Source organism: Lampetra planeri, chromosome 50 (genome assembly GCF_965212315.1).
Source record: "Lampetra planeri chromosome 50, kcLamPlan1.2.h2, whole genome shotgun sequence".
Classification (NCBI taxonomy): Eukaryota; Metazoa; Chordata; class Hyperoartia; order Petromyzontiformes; family Petromyzontidae; genus Lampetra; species Lampetra planeri.
The window spans coordinates 6441758-6462994 of NC_136156.1; the positions used below are offsets into that span (position 1 = coordinate 6441758).

Genomic DNA, 21237 nt, shown 5'->3' on the forward strand with positions numbered 1-21237 from the left:
ACTGCTGCTGGGGGTGAGGGGTGTTCAACCATACTTCATCACGCTAGTCTCTCTAGATTTCTACCATTTCTGACCCCAGCTTTTGGCTGGACACCTGTGAAAACGAAGTCTTCATAGCTCATAGAGTTATTCCATGAGCTATGCGTATTTGTTGTCCATGGTGGGCGATGGTTTGCTGAAGGTGTGGAGCATTAGACGCGTAAGCATAGAAGTACACTACAACAGTTAGTTTTGCTCCACTGTCTTCTACCGCCCACAACGTATCCTCGCAGCGTTTATCGAGTTATATTATAAATGGGCAACTATCATACAGCACACAGTCAACTATTATACACGTACCATGCAGTATGAGATCTAGCTATACTAGTGTATTGCGAAGTTAACAACACGCATCTTCTCGACTTAAAGCTTTCGTGATTGCAGGAATTTATATTCTTTTGGTCTTTCGGTAAAGTCGCGTAGATAGGTTCAAAGACTTTACCGTGACTTTACCGAAAGACCCATAACCATATACCAACTCAACGAATCAACCCCATGGCGTTAATTAATTTAAAAATCAATTCACGCCGTGAGTAGAGGCCACACCTACCTAAAGCAATTTACAATTCGAGGCAAAGCACCTGCTCAACGCCGCTCAAAATCAACTCGTGATGAGCAATAAGACGAAGATTACACCCCCCCCCCCCCCCCACGTGTAGCCCTTAACAGACTGCTGGGGCGAGTGGTGTTAGCGAGCACCTATGAAGTCCGATAGCACCACCGCCCGGCTGCCTTTGTCTCCCCAGTGTTGATGTTTACAAGCCGCCCCAGACACAGTACAGTACTAATTTAAGGCCGAGTCGGAGTCAACGCATTCTAAACAAACGCCACGTTCCCGATGTTTGCATAATTTATTAAGTTGGCAAGTGACATAAATTTAGCAACAGATAATTGGACTACTAATATACATATAAAGTCACGTAGAAGGGAAAATTATTGTTTTATATTTTTATTATTAAAATATAAATATAAAACAATTATTGTTTAATATTTTTATTATTTTATTATTTTCCTTCTATGTGACTTTACCGAAAGAACCAAGAATATGAATCCCTGCAGTCACTAAAACTTTAAATATTTTTTTTACTAATTTACAATTAACCATTTTTATATTCCGATAAGTGTCCTGTTTTATTTGGAAAATGTATGGGATAAATAATACATACGTCGTCCAAAAAAACATTTCCTACATGCGAACACGATTTTTTTTAATAATTGTAGAATTAAAATGTAGCACGCAATGTATTAAGCTACATCTCACGAACTCCATCCAATATACTGTAGTTATGTTCAGGACAATTCTGGGAAACGAACACGTAAATCACAGCACACCACCCCCAACACAAAAGATAATCCATCTCAGTAATAAAAAAAAACATCCCGGTTAAAGATAAAACATAATAATTTGGCACTGAAAAAGATAGTCTACGCATTTGATTACAACAAAGTAGCTATCATTGCAATGAGTTGGGTTTACCACCGGATTTTCAATGAAAAATATATTCTGTTGATTTTCTACCCCTTTCACAAAAAAACTGCTAAATTGACGAATCAGACCCTTGCACTTGAATGCCTTGTGTTTTACAATAATTGCAAGTGTGTCGTTGCAGTGAGATGCACTGGTCAGGTTATTTTGAGCCGCCGGCAATGATGCCCACTCGAAGTGTGCTGATCACAGGAGGGAGTCGAGGGACAAAGACAAACTGAAATGGGTGGCAAATGTTATTCTAAAGGCACTCCAAATCCAAGTTTTACAATTTCTAAAACGGTAGTGTCAAGATTACCACATGCTGAGCCAATCATAGTAAAATAAGTTTACAATTATTGTCTACAATTAGGGCGTTCGCTGAATCAAGTGCCCTAATTTTACTATACTGTCACCTTTTTGATATTGATATCAATGTTCCATACCGTGTAGAGTACAATTGTATGAAGATGTGCGATTTTACGGTGGTGATGACGATGGCGAGATTGGAAATGCGTTAACCCTGACCAGGATTCGAACTTAACGCTCCAACTTCAATGTGCAGCGCTGATTCGCTCGACTGACCCGAGCCCGCTGCCATCACCTCTACATTTGCCACATCGCAGCTTGATATATCAAAAGGACAATGAAACATTGCAGGCTTGTGCGCGCGTGTCTTTTTTTATTGAATGTATGTCAGCCTTTTTTGTTTGTTGTTGGGGTTCGTCTTTGTTTTCGGGAGGAATTCTCCTGGACCTGAGAGTGTAGAGATAAGAGGGCCCCCATTAATTTTTTTTTATTTCCAGCACCCCCACACACACACACACACACCCCCCCAACTCTCGTTCGGTTGCCGCGACAACGTCAAGCACGCGCGTGCGCGTCCGTATCTACGTGTCACGCGCCCCACGGGTCCAGCGTTGGCAGAACAGAGATTTTCACCTCCAGATACAGAGCGATGGGAGTTTGTTGGCACATTGGCTTTTTAAGCCGTGCCACAACTATGAATCTAAGGCAACCTGAGTTCGATTCCCTTGCCACGGCTAACATCGGTAGCAAGTGATGATATGATATGATAGGGTTTTGCCGCCCGTTCGGGGTTGACGAGAATTGGCATCTGCGTGTGTGCGTGTGCAGGAATTGATTTGTACAGAGATCTCGAAACGGTGTTGAGTTAAGTTGTATGACGGTATACTGCACGGTTTTGATAGGCCGAGTTCTGGGTGAGAAATGTCCGGTGTTTGGTCTCACGGTGGGAATAGGTGGCAACCTTGCGTACTGACCAGCGAGGTCAAAAATAATCTTTAATGGACACGGGGCAGGGAGGGCCTTTATCCAGCAGTGGATTGACACATAATTATAAATTATTTTTTATTATTAAACCAGTGTTGTGGGTTTTTTTTAACCTCCAGATCTAGCGTATGGTCAACTCTTGGGAAAATGGGGGAAGGGTGATTGAAATAAAATAAAAACAACACGGATATTACGCAATAAATGCAACCTATGCTATTAAAATGTATAAACACGGCAAAGAAAACTATGTTTGTTTTTGACAATCACAGTTAATCATCAACGCTGGTAAATGCATCTACAGATAACCGAGCGTTGACTCTGCATTACAGGATTGCATTTTTAGCATTACGAAGTTAGCGTGTGTAGATAGCTCACATGTCCATCAGTGAGTGGATTAACAAAATGACCGTGTGTAGTTTTCCGGCGATGAGAGTGAACTTTACTATTCGTTGATATCAGACTTTTCAGGTTTTTGTTTATTTCCATAGAGGCATTCGGCAGTCTATTCCAATGATGCAACGCTGGTGTTGTGTTGGCAGAATGTGGCGTGCTTTGGCATAATGTCTGATCTGTAAAACAACAATAATTTATCATACATTTTCCCGGAATATAAGAGCTTGCTTAGGCTTGTGTATCTTTTCTGACCCCCTGACTTCTTTCATTGCCTTTGCCTTTAGTGGCTTCCATCCGTCGGACATGGCAACAGTTACTGACGCACCCGTTGTGACACTGAGACGTTTTTACTACGAGATGCAAGCCGGTGTGGGCTATGCGAAGTTGACGAATGCTTTCTCAATCTTTCGGTCAGCCGACCTTGTAGAAATACATTTCACAGTCTCCACAGCGTGAGCAGACACGGACGTGTTCTATTTTACCTCGGCGGAATTTGTCCCCATTCTCTTTTTCTCAAAGTGTGACTTGTGGGACAATAGCGTGCAGCTTCCAGCCTGTTCACATCATCTTTTTAGTCGCACCAAAGACAACCCTTACGTCTGTTGTATCGAGTAATTGCCACCTGGAGTTGTGGTGCACAGCAGAGGTCGTATTAAATCGCGGCTCCAAAGGTCTACACACCTTGCCTTCGACCAACCCGCATCAGAATTATTGACAAACAATCTACGCGACCCACACAGGGCTGTACACGCCTACGTACATTTTACATTACATTCAGAACAATGGCCAAGCATCATCTGAGACCCAAGGAACACCTCCCGTCCCATTGCCCACATTGCGCAGCGCGCGAGAGAGAAACATTTGGGACGTTAGCGGATACGAAGAGGTTGCATTGTAGTCAAAGTGAAGGGGGTAGGGAGTGAGACGGTATCTGGGGGGGGCGGAGCTCACCCGAGCCCCCCAACTCTAAGTTCTTATCGTCACGGCGTCGCAGCCTTTCCCCATACACACACGAGGTGTTAGTTAGCAGATCAAGTCGTTACTCGTTCTATTTGGCGTTGAAATTTGCTTCAACATTGACTGTGTCATGACCTCCTCCCCCCCACACCCACTCCCTCCCCCCGGGAGTTTTTTGTGTGATGCCCCCCCCCCCGTCTCTTTAAACAATGGTCACGCTTTAGAGGCCCCCTCCGAGAGGGCTTTGCCACTGGTGGCTTCTGCGGCAGTCGCCGTGGATGGAGAGCGGCCGAGGTGCGGTGTGTGGGGGGAGGGGTGGGGGCAGGGGGGCGGGGGTGGGGGCTGTAGGGGGTGTGGGGGTGGGGGCATCGCTCCGCGTCTTCTTTCGCTCACTCCACCTCGGCGCGCGCGGCGGAGACAGCGCGGCCAAGGGGCTTCCCCTCCATCATCATCCTCATCATCATCATCCTCCTCCATCCTCATCATCTCATTTGCATAGACGACGCCTCATTTTCATAGAACAGGGGTGGGTGGGGGTCTCAATTCCACCTCGCGCCTCATTTACATATAAAAGGAGAGAGGGGGGGGGCTCCGTTATATCTCGCGCTTCGTTTGTGTGTAGACGAGCGGAAGGGATGTGAGGGGTCAGGGGAGGGGTGAGGTGAGTGAGGTGAGGTGAGTGGGGTGAGGGGAGAGGTGAGGTGAGCGGGGTGAGGTGAGGTGAGTGGGGTGAGGTGAGTGAGCTAAGGGGAGGGCGTGCAGTGGCTATAGGGGAGAGTGAGGGAGTGGGGAGGGGTGAGGAGAGACGGTGAGCTGTAAGGAGGGAGCAAGGTGAGGATCGGTGATGGATTAAGGTGTGAGGTGAGGTAGGGGTGAGGTAGGAGTGAGGTGAGGCAGGAGGGAGGGAGAGGTGAGGTAGGAGGGAGGTGAGGAGGGGAGTGAGGTGAGGTAGGAGTTAGGTGAGGGGTGAGGAAGAAGTGAGGTGAGGGAGAGGTGAGGTAGGAGTGAGGTGAGGAGGGGAGTGAGTTTAGTGAAAAGGTGGAGGAGTGAGTTGAGGGAAGGAGTAAGGTAAGGGGGGGAGGTGAGGGAGGGGTGGGGAGAAGGTGAGAGGGGGGGTGAGGGAGAGGGGGTGAGGGAGGGGGGGTGGGGAGAAGGTGAGGGAGGGGGGGTGAGGCGGGGGGGGTGTGGAGAAGGTGAGGGGGTAGAGAGAGGGGGGGGGGGCTAAGAGCGCGAGCCACGGGCTCCTCGCTGGGCTCGCGCTCCCACGCGCCGCACGCTGCTGCTGCTGCTGTCCCACGCGGACACGGGGACGTTCACATGGCCGAGACCGAGTCCGGCGAAGCAGCGGTAGCAGCGACGGCGGCGGCGGGCGAGGCGAGCCAGGAGCCGAGGTGCCCAGGGGACGACCACGAAGACCAGCAGCACGACCAGCAGCAGCAGGAGGTGGTGGCAGAGGGGGAGGTGGAGGACAGTCAGCAACAGCAACAGCAGGAGCAGCAGGAGGAGGAGGACATGCTGCTGCCACCACCACCACCACCGCCTCCTCCGAGTGGAGAGGACGGGCTCTGCGGCGAGGAAGACGGCGAGCAGTTCTGCCTGTCGGACGAGCTGCCTCCCCCGCCGCCCTGTCTGCTGGAGGAGCCGGCCTGCGACGTGGGCAGCCGTGGGGAGCACGGATCAGCGGCCGAGACGGGAGCGGCATCAGGAGCGGGAGGGAGGGGAGCAGCAGTGGGAGCGAGAGGAGCAGGGGGAGAGGTGGAGTCGGGGCTCTCGGCGGTCGCGAATGGCAGCCTGCATCAGGACTTCGAGATCGGCATCTTCGTGAAGGTGAGAGAAGCCAGGGAACGGTGGTCTTCATCGCAAGGCCCGCGGGCCACTGGCGGCCCCTGGTGGCCTTTAGTGCGGCCCCTGACGTGCGGCCCTCCGACAATAACACAAAGAGTGACAACACCGCCTCATCATCATCATCGTGCTGCTGTCAAACCACCACATACGCTGTAGAGAGCCCCTCACACGCTGATGATGTCTTATCGGCGAAAGTGGCTTCCCCACCCTCTCCCTCTCTGGCAATTTAGCGAAGAAACACTGCGCTGGACCCACTGGGTGGTGGTCCCCTAACAAGTGGCACAGAGGTCCGTGGAATTCGTCGGTGCAGTTTTTTGTTTGTTGCGGTTGAACCCGATTCAAGAGCCGAATGGCTCACAGGGCTATACCAATAAATAAAATAGATGAAATGTATTGAAAAGCGTTGTGAGGAGGGTTCACAGTGGTGCGTCCCCCCACGCAGGTCCAGAAATTTCGATTTAAAGCTTTCGTGACTGCAGGGATTCATCTTCTTGGTTATTTCGGTAAAGTCACGTAGAAGGGAAGTAATAAAATAATAAAAATAAAACATAATAAAACAATTCTCACGACGTTTCGGCCACAACGCAAGCAGCCGTCCTCAGGTGAAAACCAGGTCTGTCGAGGCGACAGCGTCTGAATGAAACAGCACACGTGCTTGGAGCATATATAAGCTGGGTTGGAAGGGGGGAAAAGAGCGCCTTATTTTGTCAAGGTCCAAAAATGTTGAGAAAGCAGTGGTCTCGAGAAAGCCATTCGCCAGAGCGGTGTACATCAGTGGTGAGGACGAAGGGCAAGAGATCTCGCCTCTGAATGAGGCCAGCTCCACCGTGTGAGATGTTAGCTCCCTGGCCTGGTATGCAGGAGGTCGTGAGTTAGATCCTGACCCCTGACGCCTGCTGATGTATATTTTAATGTTTGCATCTCTCTCTCCCCGTGCTCATGTGCGTTCACCGGCACCTCCAATACTGAAACTTTATCTTCATGCCGTGATAACCTACCATGCAAGAGGTCGTGGGTCCGATCCTGACCCCTGCTGCTGTATATTTGGAGTTTGCGTGTCTTTCTCCCCGTGGTCGCGTGGAATTTTTCTCCGGGTCTTCTTGGTTTCCCCCCTCCACATTTAGAATCAACATCACGCGTTTACAGTATTTGGCTGCTATAAATCTGCGCGTGATAAGCCACTTCGTTGAGCTATCATTTGTGGCCGGGTCGCTTCTGAAAAATATCTACATAACTCAGTGGGCCTAAAGACGGTCACCCATCGAAGCGGAGTCCAGGCGCAAACCTGCTTAGCTTCGGAGATCTAACGAGATTCTTGCGATGTGATGACCACAGACAGGCCTGAACTTTGGAGGCAGCTTCCCCCACCGCGTCACTCACACCGCTCTCTGTCTCGTCTGTGTATGCCTTGTTCGACCCTGCCATTAGCCCGATGAAGATTGCATAACCAGAGTAGCAAAAGCGATATTATAATATTTAATCGTTGCGTCGATACGTAGCCACGAATGCCTTATGCTGATTGTACTGTATACGAGACATATCACCACCTACGTATTTAATTGTAACCAAATTTTACCCTTGACCAAACCACCACCATGTATGCCGTGTAAATGCGCAACGTTGGAATCTGGTTCGTACCGTTGGATCAACGTTAGCTCAACGTTGCCTTGACGTTTCATGTTTACTGGGTGGTGGGGCGCAGAACTTGTTAGATATCACTCGCCACTAATGTTAGCCGGGGCCGAGCGCAAAACCCAGGTCACGTGGTGCACAGCGCGCAGTGTGCTAATAGCACCAAGGTTCACGCCCCATGTTGTTATCGATCCAGCTCTTCCTTGACGATAGAGGCTTCTTCATCTCGATGGGTTCTCGCCTGGTTCTAACGCAGTCGTGACAAGTCAGGTCCCGTCAGATGCAGACGGTGCATTCTGTCCAAGCCCCATCTCTCACTCCCTTATCTCTGCACCATGTACCAAAGCAGCTGAAACACATCATCATCACCCTGGTGGTTTTTTTTCTCCATTATTTCCCGAGCAAACATCTGCCCCCCCCCTCCTCCTCCCCTCCTGCTGGCAGACCAATGCCCGCTCAGAGGTTAGGTGCAAAGTCACCTTGTGCGCCACCACAAGGGGACAGCTGCTACTGGGGGTGCCCTTTGAAATGTGTTGATATGAGATTCGAGTCGCTCGTCGCATGCAAAGCAGCCACGATGTAATGGGCGTTATTTAAAAACATATTATTGTTATGGATGGTGATTGAGACGTGAACATCTTTAGAAAAACACGTTCTAAAAAGATCTTTCGCCAACAATTAATCCGCCCTTTGTGTATGTGTACAATACTTATTATTATGTATATGTTTAGCTATTCGGTGTATCGGTTTATTTTCTATTCTTGACCAAACACAGCATATAGAGGACTGTATATCGTGATGCTTGGAATACGATTGAGAGGCAAAGGAGAAGGTCTTGTGAGCTGAAGAACATGCTAAAAGAAAAGACATTGGATTTTAAGAAAAGTAATCGGGCCTTTGCAGGACACATCATCATAGTAGGAATGATGGCCAATGGTCAAGACTTATATTGGAGTGACAGCCAAAGTATGGATTGTGCGCAAGAGGGCGTCCACATCATAGATGGAGCGAGGAAATGAGAGTGTGTGCAGGTACTTTATGTATGTATGTTGAACTTCTTTTGCACCGTACATAGCCAACCGTGCTAATCGAAGGTGTGGGGGAAGGACAACAAACTAAACACAAAAGGCAGTTCTAAAGAAAAGCGTTTTTAATCGAGAGTATTTAAAAGCGCATAGCTCCAGTGGATTCCTAATATCGAAAGGAAGAGCGTTCCAGACGGCCGCAGAAGCGCATCTGAAAGTGCGCGATCTAGTGACCATCTTTGTTCCATGGCTAGCCAAAAGCCGCTGGGAGGATAACCGGAGCTCGCTCCTTGACGAGATCAGCGAGGTCTTGTGTTTCATTAGTGGCAAGGACTTTGCGTGTAATAAGTGCGACCTTATAATGTATTCGTTCACCAACCTGAAGCCAGCGAGCACTGGATGGACATGGTCCGATCTGATTGCTGCATCACAGGACTGTGAGAGATGTCGATGCTTTGGGGACACCTTCAACCAGCAGTGAATTGATCGTGACTGATGATGATAGTGTCTGTATACATCTGGTTTTTATTGAATCTTCATTTGTATGCTATATGTGTGCTTCACAAAGCTCCTCAACAAAGCAAACATAATACGGGAGTAGTATCCAAACACATTGCTTATAATAATAGTTTATACACGTACGCCAAATGCACACAACGGGTGCGATATTGATGGAAGAGAGGTTGGATGTTATTGCGTACCGTACTGGGAACACCGCAAGTCAAATGGGGGGGGGGGGTGATTTTGCACTGGAAATCGTCAGAAGAGTAGTTGCCACCAACGCGCACTAGTCTATGATGCCCCTCGTGTTCTGGTGACGCATTCCAAAAAAACCATCAAACCCCGTTTACTTTCCGCAACACCTGTTAACGCGCCATCGTTTCGAAAGGTTAACAGTGTTTCTCAACGAGTCGGTTTTGCTAATGAGCAGATTTAGCGTTGATAATTTCCCGGCAAAAGCGACCGTAATTAACCAGCCAAACGCATGGAAGGTATTGCACGCAGACAGTATTCTCATTGCCTATTCAAGTTGATAATTTGCCTGCTGTACATAAAGGTCTGCAGCTAGATTGAGAAGACAGTACTGCGTCCCCTCTGCTTTATTCATTTGGCCCAATCAACTTTCACTGGCAGTGTGAAAGGTACAGCCCGTTCTCCTATAATGCTGCGTATTTTCATAACGCGAATTGGATATAACGCGATGAATGCATTAGGGAACAATTTTTTTTATAATGCGGATGTGAATTGGATATATCGCAATTGAGTGAACAGAACTACGTCGCGATTGAGTAGGAATAAGCGGTCATATCAATCTTGATTTGAAGCTTTCATGACTGCAGGAATCCATACTCTTTGATTCTTTCGATAAAGTCACGTAGGTAAAAAATTAAATAAATCACGACGTTTCGGGCGCAACACAAGCGTCCGTCACCAGGTGTGAAAGCATGGTCTGCTGCTGAGGCTGACTTTTAAAAGGTTTGAAATGGGTGTAGCCCAAGGGTCATAAAGAAGTGGCCGGGGCTAGTGATGTTAATGTGAGAAATTAGCATGTAACTGTAAGATAGGAGAGCGGCCTCCTCGACGAGGACACGGAAGTGGCTTTGTTAATATGAGAGATTAGCATGATGTTAATGTGAGAGATTAGCACGTTAATGTAAAATCGAAGAGTGGTGCAATCCAAAGGGCATGTGAGTATGAGAGTGCAATCCAAAGGACATGTGAGCATGGTCGTATGGCTGCCTCGGCGTAGCATCACACCAGGCGGGATGCAACTGGATGCTTCAGTCTTTGTTCAGCCTGCATATGCATCTAACGTGTTATCGCGGATTGTGCTTTAACAAAATGTATTTCGTCTCGCTTTGCATACAAATTTGTTGATTTTAATTACAATGAGTGGCAAGGATATGAAGTTAATTAACATTTCATAATTATTTATTTTTGTAAAAAAATTGTTTTTGAAACCTACTACCACCTAACCCCTTAATTCCCATTGAATCAATTGTTATTATAACGCGATTTTTCCATACCGCACCCGGTGTTCTTCAGGAACGCAACTACTGTGTTATAGGAGAACAGACTGCACAAATCCACAATCAGCTTAGCTGTTGGAAGCTCCCACGACTGCATTTGCCACACAAGCTTGGCACAATTGACACATGGTCAGATTTGGAGAACTGCCACCAGCCACTGATGGGTTCTAGGGCCCATATGGGTAGCCGCTAGGGATATTTCTTTCTGCCTACACATTTGCCTGGCCCCGGCACATTTCCACAGCAGAACAGAAAGCTCTCAGGGCTTGACCGATTCTGCCAAGCATATTGCGGCGTGGTGAAACTCTCCGATAAACACACACAATTGAAAGGCTGTTTCAGATCTCACTCAATAGGCTGACACCGATAATGTTCCCAAGACCTCCAGCCTGCTAAGCAAATTGTTCCCCAGAGGACAGCATAGCAAGTGAAACAAAACTTTGGTGATGTTAAATTTCGATTTAAAGCTTTTGTGACTGCAGGGATTCTTCTTGGTTCTTTTGGTAAAGTCACGTAGAAGGGAAATAATAAAATAATAAAAATAAAACATAATAAAATACAATTCTCACGACGTTTCGGCCACAACGCAAGCACCTGAGGACGGCTGCTTGTGTTGTGGCCGAAACGTCGTGAGAATTGTATTTTATTATGTTTTACTTTGGTGATGTTGCTTTGCAGTGGTGCACAAGCACAATCAACAACACAACTCAACATGTTTGTCAATAACACTGGTCTTAAAATGAATAATTTTCCAATAATTTCCGTTTTTGGCAATGTCCCTTTTTCATAGCATTTTGCATACGTATAGTTTTAACTTGAAGGCTGCAATGTTATTGACGAACGTGTTGAGTATAGCAAGCAGAGTCTTGAGCGTTCTCCTCATGTAAGCTTCTCCGGCGACTTTACTATGTAGCCACATGCAAATAATGTTCCAGCATCCCGACTCCCTTGTACGATGGTCTTACGGATTGAGCGAGGGTTTTCTGAGTTAGAATGTAAAAATATCCCCCCCCTCCAACCCAGCTTAAAAAAGACGCTCCAAGCCTGGAGTTGTCATTCAGACTCTGTCTTCTCGACAGACCTGTTCTTCACCTGAGGACGGCTGCTTGCGTTGTGGCCGAAACGTCGTGAGAATTATTTTATTATGTTTATTTTTATTATTTTATTATTTCAATTCTACGTGACTTTACCGAAAGAACCAAGAAGATGAATCCCTGAAGTCACGAAAGCTTTAAATCGAAATTTTATATATTTATAATTGACTTTCATTAATGTTTCAATGCACAACACTGCTGTTCAAACGGCTAACTTGAGACCTGTTAGTTTTCCATCAATAATTTCCTAATTCTGTAATGACCAAATATCGAGTGACATATTATACAACCGAAGTTTATTTATTTAACACAAATTGTCATGCCCATCAATTTGTTCTTGGCATGTTTTATTTCCGAGAGCTTTTAACTGAAAATTCTGGAATACTTTAATGCGCGGCATTTGCAAAACAATAACTTGCATCACTTTTTTTGTATGGAAAAAAAACTGGTGACGATACATAAAACATAACAGGTGTAGTTTTCTTGGTTCTTTCGGTAAAGTCACGTAGAAGGGAAATAATAAAATAATAAAAATCAAACATAATAAAATAAAATTCTCACGACGTTTCGGCCACAACGCAAGCCTCAGGTGAAGAAACAGAGCTGTCGGAAAGACAGCGTCCTAACGAACACTGCTAAGCTTGGCAGCATATTTTAAGCTGGGTGGGAGGAGAGCGCCTTAGAGGTGTCGTTTTTTGTGAGTTGGAAGGGCAGGCATTGCACTCGTTTATAGCTTTCACCCCCAGCTTTACACCGATCGCGGCATGCGCATCTCTCACAGGGAAGTGCAATCTTTAGCGTTAGGGAACAGCCCACAGAAGCGGACATTACGGACCTGCGCCTGAGATCTCTTCCAAGTGACCTCTGGGACACACAGGAGTCGAAGGCAGTAATTCCCCCACTCGTTCTTCCACGAAGAGGAAATATTCATTGCATGACAGTCAAAAAATGTGCAATGTGGGTAATCACCCAGCATGCTCGGAGCATTGTTCACTGTTACGGTAACTATACATAGACTACGATTGTCTTTTCTTAGCATACGCCTTGCGTGGAGCCTCAAAAATCCCACCAAAACCTGCAGACCGTGGAGCTTAATTTAGTGTCCATCGCGAGAGACCAGGCAAGCGTTAAATAGACTTCCCCGCCGTATGATCCAATGATACGTCAAGGACGAATCTTACACATTTACCTTTGGAAAACTTTCAGACTGCAATAAGAATATGCTTGGTCATGAAAAACGAAATCGCTTTTAAAAAAATGTGGGGAGTGGGGAGTTGGGGGCAGAAGAGGTTGGGCATAGGTGATAAACTATTAATCCTGCCTGATCTGTCACGGTTAAGAGGAGTGTATGGACTACTGAGCTGCCCAGCGACACTTATATTTATAATATGAAACATGTTCTGTTAGATAAACGCTGAAACGCTGATTCTTAAGGTTACGTAACTTGAATACGTAACTTGAATCATGGCCTGTTGGTTATTCACACACGGCCCTGGTTAGAGTGTTCTACTTGCACTGTTTAAATTTACTTGCTTTATTTAAAATATAAAAAAACACTGATTTCCAAATATATAACTGTCCCAATATATGGGTACACCCACCTCTTCCAACACGTCTGGTCAACATGGAAGAGTAGACCAAGTATCCTCTAAAGTTCCCTCTAACGGAGGCCCTTCCGCCAGCAGTGGCTTGAACAAGCTATTGCAGGGCGGTACCTTTACTTTGGTGTTCTTTTGCACTATTTCATGTTTTACTATTATTAAACTATGTTTACTTTACCCAGCTAAGGCTCCGCTGAGCGATATAGTTATTTTGCAGAAGCGACCCTGGCTATCACAAATGATAGCTCAACGAAGTGGCTCATCGCGTGGAGATGTATAGCAGTCAAATACTCTAAAAACGTAAGTTTCTAAATGTGAAGGGGAAAACCGGAGCACCCGGAGAAAATCCACGTGACGACGGGGAGATAGACACGCTAACTCCAAATTTACAGGCGTCAGGGTCAGTAACGAACCCACGACCTCCTGCATACCAGACGAGGTAGTTAATATCTCACCACTGTTTAGCGCAAAGCAATAGCCTCAACAACAGCGCTATGGGTGATGAGACGTCGCCGAATATTTCACATTTACCAACGCTGCGTGATCACCAACTTTTCAAAACGTCGGATTACAGGCGTGCGCCGCTACGCTTGGCAGTGGTGAGTGGTGCCGCTCACTGCCAAGGCAGCAGCCAGCTGCTCACCGCTGCATTGTGCCTCAACAGCTGTTGTGAAGAGAACCCTCTCGACAATGTGCCGGTGTGGCCTGAGGACAGGCACACACAAAGCGGCATCCTGCTCTGTACAGTTGGCTCTATGCTGACAGAAAGTTCGTCAAGTGCTCATGATGTTATGGAGAAGAAAGAAAAAATGTCTATAATTGGCTATCTCACGACTTAAAATGTTGATGTTAACCATTATGTTTTTGCCTGTAATTCACTTTTCCCTCTCTCTAGCAAGGCTCAGACTTTAGCACTCAGTCGCTAAGGCCCCATTGAGCTAGGCAGCTCTCTCACAAGGACGTCCACAGACCAAGACCGCCGCCAGTGGTGGCTGTTCCAGGAGTTGACAGATTCATAGAGCTATGTAGAGATCCATGGATTTGCATAGAGACCCATAGACCACAGCCCAAGAGTGGTGACAGTGGTGGAGGTTACAGGAGATCATGGATACATAGAGCTGCATAGAGTTCCATTGAGTTGCATAGAGACACATAGACCACAAACCAAGACCGGTGACATTGGCGTCAGTTGCAGGAGATCACAGGTGCATAGAGCTGCATGGAAATCCATATAAATGCATAGAGACCCATAGACAACAGGCCAAGAATGGTGACAGTTGTGGCAGTTGCAGGAGATCACAGGTGCATAGAGCTGCATGGAAATCCATAGAGTTGCATAGAGACCCATAGACCACAGGCCAAGACTGGTGCCAGTTGTGGCAGTTGCAGGAGATCACAGGTGCATAGAGCTGCATGGAAATCCATAGAGTTGCATAGAGACCCATAGACCACAGGCCAAGACTGGTGACAGTTGTGGCAGTTGCAGGAGATCACAGGTGCATAGAGCTGCATGGAAATCCATAGAGTTGCATAGAGACCCATAGACCACAGGCCAAGACTGGTGCCAGTTGTGGCAGTTGCAGGAGATCACAGGTGCATAGAGCTGCATGGAAATCCATAGAGTTGCATAGAGACCCATAGACCACAGGCCAAGACTGGTGACAGTTGTGGCAGTTGCAGGAGATCACAGGTGCATAGAGCTGCATGGAAATCCATAGAGTTGCATAGAGACCCATAGACCACAGGCCAAGACTGGTGATAGTTGTGGCAGTTGCAGGAGATCACAGGTGCATAGAGCTGCATGGAAATCGATAGAGTTGCATAGAGACCCATAGACCACAGGCCAAGACTGGTGATAGTTGTGGCAGTTGAAGGAGATCACAGGTGCATAGAGCTGCATGGAAATCGATAGAGTTGCATAGAGACCCATAGACAACAGGCCAAGACTGGTGCCAGTTGTGGCAGTTGCAGGAGATCACAGGTGCATAGAGCTGCATGGAAATCCATAGAGTTGCATAGAGACCCATAGACCACAGGCCAAGACTGGTGATAGTTGTGGCAGTTGCAGGAGATCACAGGTGCATAGAGCTGCATGGAAATCCATAGAGTTGCATAGAGACCCATAGACCACAGGCCAAGACTGGTGATAGTTGTGGCAGTTGAAGGAGATCACAGGTGCATAGAGCTGCATGGAAATCCATAGAGTTGCATAGAGACCCATAGACAACAGGCCAAGACTGGTGATAGTTGTGGCAGTTGCAGGAGATCACAGGTGCATAGAGCTGCATGGAAATCCATAGAGTTGCATAAAGACCCATAGGCCACAGCCAAGGACCATCGGCAGTGGCCACAGCTCCAGGACAGTGCAGGGGCGAAGGTAATGTGCAAGCTAACAGGAGCAACCACACGCATTATTTACACTAAACCCACACCAGAACTTCCTTTAAGCAGGATGATAACAATAAAAAGTGCTTATATGCAATTCACAAACAGTGTAAAATAAACTCCTGTCACAGACGTGTAAATAAACGATACGTGTCATTTGCTGTCATTCCTAACCTTTGTGGACTATGACAAAGGCATTTGACTCAATGGAAATTGATGCAGTTATCCACGCTCTAGCAAACGAAGGCCTCTATCATGTTTATTTTTTTATAATTAATAAAATATCTCACGAAAAAGTCTATGCAACATAAAATTCTAAAAGGATTCACATAAGGAGACTAGCCTCTGCCGAAGGTATTCACAGAAAACACATAGAAGTTGTTTTCTGACAATTGGATCGACAATTGAAGGCGTGAAGGTGAATGTACAGAACGTTAACCAACTCAGAATTGCCGATGACGGAGTCGTCAAAACAACCAAACACAGGCTCGAGTTAAAACATGAGCGGAAACAAAATTAACATTCAACAACTAAACCTTATGGCGGTACCCCGGGGTACCAATGTCCGTGATTCAGTCATTTTGAGTGTTGTTGGTCGGCGATGCGGCAATCGACTCATCTCGACGAGCTGTACACGATGCACTATTCAAAGTTGAATTTTTCGATAAAGAATTTTGGAATGCTGAAATGTTTGGCGTCTCGACATCGTGGAGTAGCACCGATTTCGGATTGATTGGTACCCCAGTCACGGAGTGAAGTACACCCCTGGAAAAAATAGTGTCCCAGAAATAAAGTATTTAATTGCCTCGGGGATTTTGTATTATTTGGTACCCCCGGGGTACCGCCATAAGGATCAGCTGTTGCTGAAAAATGCACGACATGAGTGGAGGAGCGGAGGGGCACAACTGGGAAAACGCTTTCAGGGTCTGCGTGACGAGGGCAGTTCTTGAAGGCGGCCTCGGTAATGAAGATATGAGCAAAAACATTGTGGAATACTTTTTGGAAAAATTAACGTCATATAAAAAATATATATATATACTGCCATGCGTAAAAAAAAAAATTCAATCCGTGCATTTTACCCGCTGTAAACTCCGTGACCAAAAAAAAAAATCAATCGTCGCTCGTGAAACATCGAGCAAAAAAAACCTTACGAGTGTGCAAAGAAGCGTGGAGGGAGACACACAAAAATATGGGGTACAAACTGCAATGGAAAGACATCAACACATCAGGCCACCTCTGAGTTCGCTTCAGCAGCGTCGTGCCTGAAATCTCTGCCTGGCATATTGATACGTCTTGCGTGTGGGGAATAGTTCATCCGATCGTGGAAAAAAAAGATTGAAAACTAATATCTTTAGAACTGCTTTTTTGTGGTTATTTTGTTGTCACCCCCCTTATCGCCGATTAGCACGTTTGGCAGCGTACGGCGCGAAAGAAGTTCAACATAAGTACGAGCACGCGCGTGCGTGCAAAAAGAGGGGATCTCGTTTAGTGCTGACGAGAGCTTCCTTGCCCATTGAAGCGTGCTCTCTGTAGAGTGCCACTCGAGGTTGTGTATACACGCCAGGTGCACGCTTGGCTTGTGTAAAACTTTAAAAATGGTCCCATGGTTACAATCGAGGGCCCTAGCGAAGCAAGCACTTGTGGTTGTTCTGTAAATTTATTTTTGAAGACCCTAATTTTTTTCATTTGTACTCGATTCGAAAAGACTAGTTTTTTAAATACTTTTCTTTGAAGTAGTGACAGATTTGTTCACGTTAGTGAGTGCTTATTTGGTTCAACACATAGGCATTCGCGACCAATATCATCCATAATAGAGGTTTTTGGCTTAGATCGCGTAAATATATAAATGTGTCCTTAAACGCACCACCACCCGACACAGCCAACTAGTAAGGGTTGTCACATAAACAGAACGTGGCCAATTCGTCACTAGTACAGCACACCGGTGTGTTGGAGAACCAAGCCACAACATTCACAATTTGAGTACTAAATGTTGTGGCTTGGCTCTCCAACACACCGGTGTAGTGCTGTACTAGTGATGAATTGGCACGTTCTGTTTACGTGACAACCCTTGCTGGTTGGCTGTGTCGGGTGGTGGCGGGTTTTAACGACACATTTATACATTTACGCGATCTAACCCAAAAAAACCCTCTATTATGGACGAGTACTTATTATTTCTTCATATGACACTGGAATGCGTGTACGTGTATGTCCGTGGAATTTCATCGCTTGAGTCCCCACAACAACAAAAAGTGTGAAACGATTCACTCGGGCACCGTTCCCATGGACGGGAGAGAGTGCGTGGAGGAATGCGGACGCCTAAAACAAAACCAGAGACACAGATGCCACGTAATAATCCACCTTATGGCGGGACCCCGGTGGTCCCGAATAAACGGAAGCCAAAATCGTAATTAATCTATTTATTTTTGGCAACTCCGTCCCACCGCGCACATAAATGCCGCGACCCACCTGGCGCGGATCATTCTGTTGTCGTGTCGTTCAGTCGCAGCAGCGAGGACGAATGCGCAGAAGAAACACAACTTTGATTAGCGCATCGTGTTGAGCTCGTCGAGAGGAATAGATTGCCGTGTCGTTCGCTTTCAACAGACATAAAATGACGTCTCAACGCAGTTTGTGCGAGAGCCGGGGGCTTAACGGACCCCGGGCCCTGCCATAAGGTTCATTTCGCCTTTGACAGAATGCTGCGGTAAGTGGTGTTAGCGAGCACCTGTGAAGGTTGACACGACTACACATGAAGACACAGATACTGATACAAACACACACGTAGCCCACAACTTACGTATACCAAGATCCCCCGTGTAGCATTTGACAAGCTGCTGCGGTAAGTGGTGTTAGCGAGCACCTATTAAGGTTAGCATCGTGAAAGAGGGGGTGGGGGGCCTTTGCCTCCCCTATGCTGATGCTTACACCCCCACACCAGGTACTCATTTAAGGCTGAGACGACCTACGGAACCCATTCGGATATTCACCGATGTTGGCTGTGAGCAGGGAATCGAACTTAAGATTTCCTGGTTCACAGTGCATTGTTTTAACCACTCCGCCACCACTCCACATCTGTCGTTGAGGTGATCGATGAAGCATGCATACACACGCAGTTTCATATATATACACAGTCATCGCTGTAGTGTGCAGGCTGTATATATTTTAAATATGCTGCGTTTGCAGGTGTGAATCGGATGGCATTGTAAATTTACTGCACTTGCTGATGCGCGTGTGTGTAGGGAGCGGTGGTGTAGCGGTTAGCGCTACGAAGCCGGCGTCGCGAGTTTGATTCCCGCTCACAGCCAATACCGGTGACGATTATCTGAACCGGTCCTGGGCCTCCCCTAGGTCGACTCAGCCTCAAATGAGTACTTTGTGCGGTGTGTAAACATCGCCTCTGGGGGAGATATAGGCGTGCCGGGCGTAGTGTTGATCACCCACCCCCTCGTGTGCTGTGCCGGCCTTCGTAGGTGCTGCTCGCTCACAGCACTTGCCCCGACAGTCTGCGAAGGCTACGCGGCGGGGGATCTTTGTCTTTTGTGCGCACGCAAAGTGCCGCGGCACATTTTGCGAATCGTTCGGTCGATGCGCAGAGCTTTCAGATATCAACAAACAGGTCCCCTTAATCGAGCAACTTTAATGTCTCGTGTAAAAAAAACAACTCGCAATCGATCCGATGCTGGATGAAGGATCCTGACACCACCGTTCCCACACGAGGAGCCGTCTGACCGTGCGTCACCCCCCGCCTCTTCTACTCTACGTGATGCATGTACGCGTGTTGGACTTCTCTCGCGCCGTACCTAGCCAACCGTGCTAAGCGTGGGTGCGGGGTGAGTAGTGGGGGGTGGGACGGACACTGCTACTTTATTTTAATCACGATAATATAATTCTTGCGGCCGGGTTGCAATTTGTGTTTTTCGCGGTCGGCGTTAGACGCTCAGGTCGTGACGGGTTTCTTTGTTCGCTCCTGTTGTTCCATGCCCGTTCTGTTGTAATGTGCGCGGATTTGGGGCGATATTGCCACGTAAAATATATATTGAGCAATCGATGGGGTTGGTCAGTGCGTTTTGAATAAGTGTTGATGTTTGGACCCGTTTGCTTGGCGCGGTTTTCGAGCCTATGAGTTGTCTAATTCTAGATTTGAAGTTTTCGTGACTGCAATGATTCATACTCTTTGGTGTTTTCGGTAAAGTCACGTAGGCACACCGCTTAAGTGGTGTGCTTTCGCTAAGTTGTCCCCACCTGAAGAAGGACGCTTGTGTTGCGCCCGAAACGTCGTGACTTAATTTATTTTAAAAAAAATTACCTACGTGACTTTACCAAACAAACCAAAGACTTTGAGTTGTCTGTCCTGTAGGTTGGAGTGGTTGGTGGCAACGTGCAGGTCCTCCAGCTGGTCGAACAGTATCGACCGGATGCATGTGGGTTTGGGGCCGTCCATAAATAACGTCACACACCCGGGGGGGGGGGGGTGAGACATTTTTGATGATGTGTGACGAGGGGGGGGGGGGTTGAGAAATGTGACGTCACATCAAAATGCACAACTTTAAATAAATATAGAAAACACGTTCTACTTAATTAAATAGACTTTTTAATAAATGTTTTCTCCTACAACATCAGAGTGCAGCGCCACATTAAATACGCACTACAATGACAATAGTTTAAAGCGATTTGAAGCATGTTTTATTTTGGGGGGGGGGGGCAGAGCTTTGTGACGTCATCTTTGAGGGGGGGTCTGACTTTTTGGGACGCCGTGTGACAAAGGGGGGGGGGGGATAAAAAATCGTCCAAAATCGCGTGACGTCATTTATGGACGGCCCCTTTGTCCGGTATAGCACTCACCTTCGACTGGTTCGGATATCAATCGCCGTTGGTGTTGGCCGTAGCCAAGAATCGAACTCATATTCCTGGGCTCATGGTGCAAATACACTGAGCCGCTACGCTGCTGCTCCACCCCGCAATTGCAACATCCTAGGGTCTGATGCCCCTTCACAAATACACATCGTGTTGTAATTCATTGTGTGTTTGGCTTCATTAATAATGAAAGTTTCATGTTTACGTGTGCGCGTGTTGAAGAGTGGCCATATTCACCAAGGACAGACTTGAAAAAAAAAATGTGTTGGCGTCCATGTCTATCCATCGTTTACGACGAACAATGTCTCCCTGAAAGCAAAAAAAAAATAATCGCTGCAAAGAACAAGCAAATCGATGAACGCACTTCCACATTCACCAGAGCTCCCCCTCTAACCCTCTGGGTGCCATCGCTCCCTCCCTCACATGATCTCAGTCCAGACTTTGCAGGGAACCAGTTGGAGAGTGTTTCCCATGATCACACTGCATTCAAAGTGGGTGTGATCAACACCAGTAACGATTATCTGTACGGGTCCTAGGCCTTCCTAAGTCGACTCAGCCTCAAATGAGTACATGGTTCGGTTTGTAAACATCGCCACTGGGGAGACAAAGACGGCCGGGTGTGGT

At 47.0% G+C, this 21237-nt stretch overlaps 1 protein-coding gene across 1 annotated transcript in view; it reads left to right on the top strand.

Moving 5' to 3' along the window:
• Window positions 1–5449: 5449 nt before the first annotated feature.
• The window catches only part of LOC144734113 (chloride intracellular channel protein 5-like), an 82050-nt gene continuing 66262 nt past the window's right edge, over window positions 5450–21237 (top strand). The window contains exon 1 of the mRNA XM_078616175.1: window positions 5450–5974. Within this exon, the coding sequence (XP_078472301.1) occupies window positions 5465–5974 (510 nt within the window). The 5' untranslated portion in view covers window positions 5450–5464. The remainder of the gene's footprint in view (window positions 5975–21237) is intronic.